The sequence below is a fragment of the Rhagoletis pomonella genome, unplaced genomic scaffold (assembly GCF_013731165.1).
Source record: "Rhagoletis pomonella isolate Grant_MI unplaced genomic scaffold, Rhpom_1.0 Rhpom_scaffold_00006, whole genome shotgun sequence".
NCBI classification, from domain to species: domain Eukaryota; kingdom Metazoa; phylum Arthropoda; class Insecta; order Diptera; family Tephritidae; genus Rhagoletis; species Rhagoletis pomonella.
In genome coordinates, this window is record NW_023458560.1 from 44,452,722 (window position 1) to 44,460,645 (window position 7,924).

General features: G+C 32.3%; 1 protein-coding gene across 1 annotated transcript in view; it reads right to left on the bottom strand.

The window, feature by feature from the left end:
- Nucleotides 1-762, bottom strand: part of LOC118741926 — an 11,163-nt gene extending 10,401 nt beyond the window's left edge. Inside the window, exons 1-2 of the mRNA XM_036473899.1 lie at nucleotides 608-762; nucleotides 7-436 (exon numbers count right to left, since the gene is read on the bottom strand). Coding sequence (XP_036329792.1) covers nucleotides 7-436; nucleotides 608-632 — 455 coding nt within the window. The 5' untranslated portion in view covers nucleotides 633-762. The remainder of the gene's footprint in view (nucleotides 1-6; nucleotides 437-607) is intronic.
- Nucleotides 763-7,924: the final 7,162 nt, after the last annotated feature.

The following is a 7,924-nucleotide window of genomic DNA, read 5'->3' on the forward strand; positions in this document are numbered from 1 at the left end:
TTCAACACCGACAAGCACTGTTCCTTGGTCTGGTTGATCTCGTATTCGGCATTGTCAGGTTGTGGGCGCTTCTTGTGGCCAGTTTGCGACCATGGATTGTAGCCCCAGCCTTGTGGAATGCGGTTGGTGGCTTGAATCTTCTCGCGGGTGGCAGACCAGAACCAACCGTAAACATTTTTGGGTTCCAAATCGGGACGATTTTCACAGCCAGCGAAGTCGCAAATACGGCCAGCAGTCCAAATGTAAGGTACATCGTTCTGTTGAATGACACGGAAGATCAGATTGTTCTTCTCTTGTGTCTCCAAAGCGACCAAGTCCATGCAGTATTCACGGCACAAGTTACGACCATCCAACCAATCGACCTTCTTGTTGGCCAACGCTGGTACGTGAGAGCTGAGGAACATGTTGCGACCGCGGTAGGAGAATTCCTTAGGACCTGAATGGGTGATATAGAGAAAGGGAGAGGGAGAAAAAGGGAATTAGTATGTGATGCAACAGTAGGTGACATTTGTATGCATGCATGTAAATATTACTTCATGTTTGTATTAGTATGATGAATTCAGTAACTCTTCCAACAGTGAAACAACAAAAGACTTAAGCAACAAACTCGCTTGCGATTGCCACACATGCATTGTCTCTCCGTTGGCCCTTTTCAACACCCATCACCGTCGCTCAAGCTATTCGTGCCACTGTTACAACTATTCATTATTTCCGAACCCCCCCGCCAGCCATGCAGCCAGCATAAGACAAGTGCTAAAATATTGCCGCAACAAGCTCAGCTGAGAGTCACGACAAGTAGCTATCGACTGCTGGGTCGCTGTTGCGCAATTCTTGTCACAGCAGATCGAAAAATCAACAAATACAAAAACAGCAGCAACGATCTCGCAGCAAACAACAGCTGAACAGGTAATACATAACTTCTACTGTAGCATACTTATGGAGTCGCTTCTTTAGCTGCACTTTGCCGCTGCCATTGCTATTTTCTTCTTCGTTCAGCCGGTTGTAGAAAGAAAAAAAAAATAGAAATTTTTTCCCAACAATTATTCGCAATTGTGCTAATGTGCAACGCAAATGGGTGTGTGTTGGCGCTAAGTAGGTGGCTTGTTACACATGTCTACAATACCTTGACGGCTTCGTCAACGACCAGCGATAGAGCTAAAAAAAAACACCGGCACTAACGGCGGCAGCGGCTTAAATGTTGCAAAGTGTCAAGAAAAATGTGCAATTTCGTATGCAGTATGTAAATATGTATTAAAGTCGACAGTGAATTGAAACAGCAGCCGCCCAAATATTGTGCAAAAACTTGTTTGAACAGCAGCGCAGCGCCTATGGAATTTTTTCGCACATCGGCGTTGATTTATTTTCTTATCCCCTTTTGTAAATCTTTTGCCGTTAAAATTTTCCTACATATCTTCAGTTTACTTATTGGCTAACAAGCCACAACAAATGCAAACACTTGCATAATTAATGATGCTTTTAGTAGGCATATTTGCAAAATGCTGCTCAAATGAGTAAGTATCAGCAGCTGCCGTCAATGTGGGTGGGGTTCGTTGCAGGCACACGCGTCTTTAATAATACTCGAGAACGCCATAGCCGTTGGGATTTTCTTTTTTTCTTGATCACATTTCATTTTCTGCCGACCTTATTTTTTTATCTTGTAATTGATTTTACTTTTCAACCGACTTCAAAAAAAGGGGGAGGTTTTCAATTCTTTGGAATACTATTTTTTTTTACTGTATGTTACCGCATGACTTTGGACCACTTTGACCGTTTTCTATAATTTTTTTAAGGCCTCAGAGGTTGTCCCATACTAATTTGGTTTAGATCCGATCATTGGATCATGCAGAAATTAACGGTACTTTTAAATTTGTATATGAGAATCGAAGTCGGTTTTGTTTTTTTGTGTAAAAAATTATTTGTTTTGTGAGCAATAGATGCGGAGTATTAAGAATTTATGATTCAGAAGTGGAATAATGACGCGTTTTAATTCAGACAAGTTACAAAGGACTATATACACTTGTGGCTATGCAAAAAAAAACACGAGGAAGAATTTTGTAAATTAATAAAAAAAACTAATTTTATTTAATTACAGTTCATACCTTGACAATAACTATATAAATAAGAGTTTAAAACTTTATATAATATTTAGAAAAATTCATAAATTTTTCATCAAAATTTGGAGCCTTTTAATCAAAATTGTTTGGAAAATTTTATTTCAGTATAATAAAGTGTAGGCTTGAAGTAGCTCAAAGTTCTGGTTGAATTTTGAAATTTTTTTCCATACGATGTTGCGCACTTTTCACATATAAAAAGCATGCCCAACATGAAAAACACTACACAAAAAATTTGGCAAACAAATTTTCAAAAATTACCGAGACGTAAAATAAAAAAATTAAATCAAAAATAAGAAAATAGTACCTAAAATTTAATTAAAAACATTTTAATATTTTTAAAACAAAATCCAAGAATCAATAAACAATTAAATTGAAAAAGAAAAAAAAGGTCAAAACATATGATCCTAAAAATCAAATTAAATCAAAACTAACTTTTCTTTTTTAAACAATAAAATCTAAAACCAAAAAGATAAATAAATTGAAATATATGCCTCTAGAAGTTTAATGAATTAAAACAAAATATATATTTATTCCTTTTAAAACTAAAAAATTTTGAAGAAAAATTTAAGTATTTCTGGTGTTTCTGAAAATAATAAAATCTAAAAATTATAAAAAAAACTTTGATCAAAGAAGGAGTAAATAGTGTGTATTTAAAAATTAAATAAAAATAAAAAATAATATTTTTAAATGATATCGTTATTTTTAAAACAAAATTGTAAGACAATTTACTTAAAAAGACAAAAACTAAAGTTGAAAAAAAAATAAAATCCTAAAAATTAAACGAAATAAAATATATATTTTTTCTTTTTACCGATTAATTGCAACACTATTTTTTCAGCCATGTAGTTGCAATCAACCGCGGCTTTCAATTAGCTCAACTTTGGTTAACAGTAACCAATTAAGTTGAATAAGGAAATGGATTAGCAACAAGAGCTTACGGGATGTGCATAGCTCAGTGGTTAGCACTTCTGACTTTGCACATCGATGCTGAGGCTTTGATCCCCGCTGAAGTCTAGAAAAAAGTCCGAAATAGCAGCTATAACTTCTACCGCTAAGACTTTGTTGTTGTTTCCATTTTTCCTAATAAACAAATCGTAGTACAAAGCTTAACAACACTATTGGAATAAACACATTAATACACCACAATAAAATTAACAAACAAGCGAACTTTTATTATACCGCCAAATTTTAGCTATCCGAATTTGGTTCACTAAATTTCATAATTCGAACCACGTTAGCTTGCTCGACAAATTCTATGAAATCAGCTGATCACTTATTTGCCAGAACCGGGTTGTCATAATTTCGAAAACACTTCCCCGGCCATTTCATGTTATGAAGATGAGTTAATAAACAGTTGCATTTAAACGGATCTCGACGAGTGTATATTCCAATTTCGAGACATATATAAATGTTGATTCATTGAACCGATTTTTTCATTTAGCCGAAGTCTCAAATAAACGATGTATGAAAAAGCAAAAATAAAAGTGGGGCCAGCAGAGTTTCCGTGCCAATTAAGCAGAGTTTTCAGTTAACCGGATTGCAACTAACCGGTTTAAAAAAAAAATTAAATTTTTTTATTAAATAGAAAAAAATCAGATACGTTTCTAAAAGCTCAGTGTAATTTAAAAAGTATATTTTTCTTTTTAAAACAATAAAATCTTAAACAAAAAATTCAAAATTAAATAAAATAAGTTTCTAAAAATTAAATTAAAAAATTTTGTTTTTTCTTTTTAGGACAATGAAATCTAATAATTAAAAGCAAATTGAATTATACAAAGGATAAAATTATAGTAAAAAAACGTTCGCTACCCGAGGTTTCGAACCCGGATCTCTGGCAGCCGCACAAAAAGTCGCCTCATCTTCTTCAAGGCAGGAAGTATTTTTGTTATGAAAAAATTACCCACAAGTTTCCCGCAGTCCCACAAGTTGCCCGGAGTCCTGTTTCATGAAACACAATGAAAACAAATGCCTAGCTTGACCTTTTGAATTTGAGAGCAATGTAAGTTTTGCCCATCTGACGCACCCTATCCCGTTATTGCTCAGCTTAATATTCACTCAGGTTCTGACTGAGTTCACCGTTGTAGAGTATTCTTCCGCGACAAAGGTAATGAAGGCGTCTTTTCCTGGAACATTAAATGGACACTTGTGTCTAGAGCTCTGACACCGGCAATTTTCGACTCTCCTCCCTTACTATCATACCAATATAAATTTCTTTTGAGCTAGCAAGTGGCATTTCTCGAATTAACTCAGCCATTTTTTTAGCATCCAATTCAATGGTATCACCAAACTTGACACTCTATCAGTCGCTTGGTTTAACAAGTTTAACTTCCAATTGAAATAAGGCCAGCAATGCCAAATGGTAATACTTAAATGGCGGAAGAAAATTAAAATTCAATAAAAACAAAATGGAGTGGAAAACTGAAATCACCTTAGCTAACAAATGGCACTTTAAAACAGCCGCCACTCTGTGGTACAATTGTGATTGTAAAACTTTCCTATAAATTGAAATCTTTAACACATTTTCATTTCAAACAACTACCAGCCGCTATAATTTCCGCTCTTTGAAAAGCGATAAAAGCCGCCTCACCAGAGGAGATTTGTGATCCAGCTGGCATTAATGTTGCCAAACAATACAAACAATAAGTCAAAAAATCAAGTGCATTTGCAGAGGCAAAAGAAACTGATTTTCATTTCGCCTAAGTGCGTGAAGCGGAAGTATTTTGTGGTCAGTTGCCAGCAAATAAATTGTTTGACTTATGACTTGCATTTAAGACACATTTGTGGTTTGAAGAAAAAGTTGCAGCCGAAAATGCAATTACCAACTTGCGGTGTACAACAAAAGGCACTATAAGTTATTCGCATACTACTTCCGCAATTAGTATAATTTTAGTTTTTCTTCTGCGCTTAATTATTATAAATCTTCAAGTGGCAGAAGCCTTTATTTATGGCATACAAAATAGTTAAAAAAAACGCTAGTCAGTTTAAGGGCGCGTGCAAGAACTTAAAGTTGCCAAAAAAAAAACAAGTATATAACTGCAATGCTTAACGCACCCTGTATACTTATGCCAATGATTTGCATGTAGAAGAGTCTGCTGATGTAGCTGATAGCTTAAATAGCCTCATTACTACGCCATTAACGACTCATTCATTGCTTGAATGCATCTGCCGTTAAAGCATCTTTTTCCATTAGTCTTGTATACGCCATTATCTGCTTATAGTGATCTCTCTTCATGTAGGTCAAGGCAATTGCAACTGAATAATTCGTAAAAACCAGTTGCAAATAGTTTCTTCATAAAAGATGTGCAACATCCAAACGCTGGCAAACAAAAGACTTAAGCAACGAACTTGCTTGGATGCTAGAATCTTTTTTTAATTAGATAAAGGGAAATCAAACGCTAGAGTAGCTAACTTTAGGTTAGATAATTGTGCACATACATGCATGCATATATTTACATAAATGTATATAAGTATGCATATATGTACACATCCTAAAAGAATCCTACTAACATTATAAGTCTGAAAGTTTGGGAATCAGCAAGTGTGCGAGTATGTTTATTGCTTTTTTACGCATTAACGCCTGACGGATTGGGATAAAATTTGATACACAAATAGCTAATGACTGGAATTAACATATGGGATATTTTTTGGAGAGTATTGCCACTGTTTAAGAAGTTAAATCTAAATCAAATAATAAATTCAACGAAATTTTAAAATATGGATGACAAGAGAACGACACTCAAAGAGTTTTATTTTGAAATAAGATATATGTATAAACCATGTGGATGGCAAAAGAAAACTTAATTTCGAAAATATTGTGAGAGCGGTGTTACCTGTTTAGAAGTTCAGAATTAATAATTTTGTTTAATAATAGGCTAAGTGAAGTCTTACTATTTGGATGCCAATTAAAAAACTGAGTGAAAGATTTGTTTTGCAAAAACAATTTTGAATAGCGTTGCCACTTGATTAAAAATTAAATGCATTTTAATAACTAAGTTAAATTATATATTATATATTATAAAGATTTATTGTGAAAAAATCTTTTGAGAGGGTTGCCAGATGTTATAAAACCACTTTATCAAAAAGTTAAATGAAATATCAAAATTTTGGTGTCCAATTAAAAAATTTTAAGAAAGCGTTATCCCGAAAATATTTTGAAAGTGTTTCAAATGAAATAGGTTAAAACAATGTAATTCGAAAGTTTTTCTGAAGGGGCAGTGTTCAAATTCTTTTCAAGGAAATATAGCAATATGGATGACAAACAAAAGTTACTTAAAAAAGATTAGCTTCGAAAACATTTTTAAAAAGGACGACCACCTTTTTAGAAATAAAATTGAATTTAGTGAATAAACTTAAGAAAATATTAAAATTTGTGCATCAAATGAAGGAACTTTAAGAAAGCTTTATTTCGAGAATATTTTTAAAGAGGTTTCCACCTGTTTAAAAATCAAATGAAAGATTAGCACATTTAAATCTAAGAGGTTGAAATAATTTATTTCGAAAATATTTCTGAAGGCAGTTATACCACCTGTTTAGAAGTCAAACTCCATTAAATTAAATATTACAAATGCCAAATGAAAGATATTTAAAAAAATTCAGCTTCAAAGAAATATTTCTAAAGAGGGTTGCCACCTGTTTAAAAGTGAAATTCAATTTAAATCAAAAATTAAATGTAACAATAAGATTTGAATGCCAAATGAAAGAACTTTGGGAAAGGTTTTTTTTTGGAGAATATTTTTAAAAGGGTTGCCAGCTGTTTAAAAAACGAATTCATTTTAGTCTATGACTTTAATTAAATTTTACAACATTGATGCCAAACGAAACAGGTTTAAGAAAAATTTATTTTGAAAATATTTCTGAAAAGCATTGCCACCTGTTTGGAAGTCAAATTCTATTTAATAAAATATTACAGATGTTTAAGAATTTATTTGGAAAAAAATTTTAAAGGGAGATGCCACCTGTTTAAGAGTCAAACTCAATTTAATTTAAAAATCAAATGTAATATTTGGATGACAAATTTAAGAAATTGATTTTAGTCAATAAGTTAAATTAAATATTACAATTTTGATGACAAACGAAACAGCTTTAATAAAAATTTATTTCAAAAACATTTCTGAAGAACGTTGCCACCTGTCAAATTCCTTTTAAAAAGTACTACAGTATGGATATCAAACGAAAGACATTTGGGAACGCTTTATTTTGAAAACAGTTTTAAAGAGGGTTGCCAGCTGTTTAAAAGTCAAATTCTGTTTTAATTAAAAAGTTAAATGAAATATGTATTAAAGTATGGGTGCCAAATGAGAGAGGATTTAACGTAAGTGAATATTTGCTAAAGGAATATCTTTCGTCTTTACAGAAAATTATTTTGAAAACTTTTTATAAGAGATTTTCTACCTTCGCCAAATAAAAGTGAATTTATTGTGTTCAAGTAAAATAAACAATAATACCGGCATAAAAATTTGATATTTTTATGAAACAGAAAAAAATCAATATATTTACATAAGCTTTTATTGAGCTTTTAAAGAAAGTTGTATTTATATGAAGACTAGCTTTATCCCAAAATTGCTACTTCATTTCATTACTTAATTTCATTTTTTATCCTCAGGCAATAAGCTAATTTTTTTAGTTGTTTTCGGTGAGAATTTTATTTCTTCTTTTTTTTTGTTACATTTTGAGTTATAAAATTAAACCGAAACTTGCAGAAAATTATTTCTTGCAATCAAAACCTAATTGCACTGTACTCTATGTATAATATTCTTAATTAAGTATTGAACTGCAGCAATTCTTACTTTGCCCCAAATTCAGACGCTTCT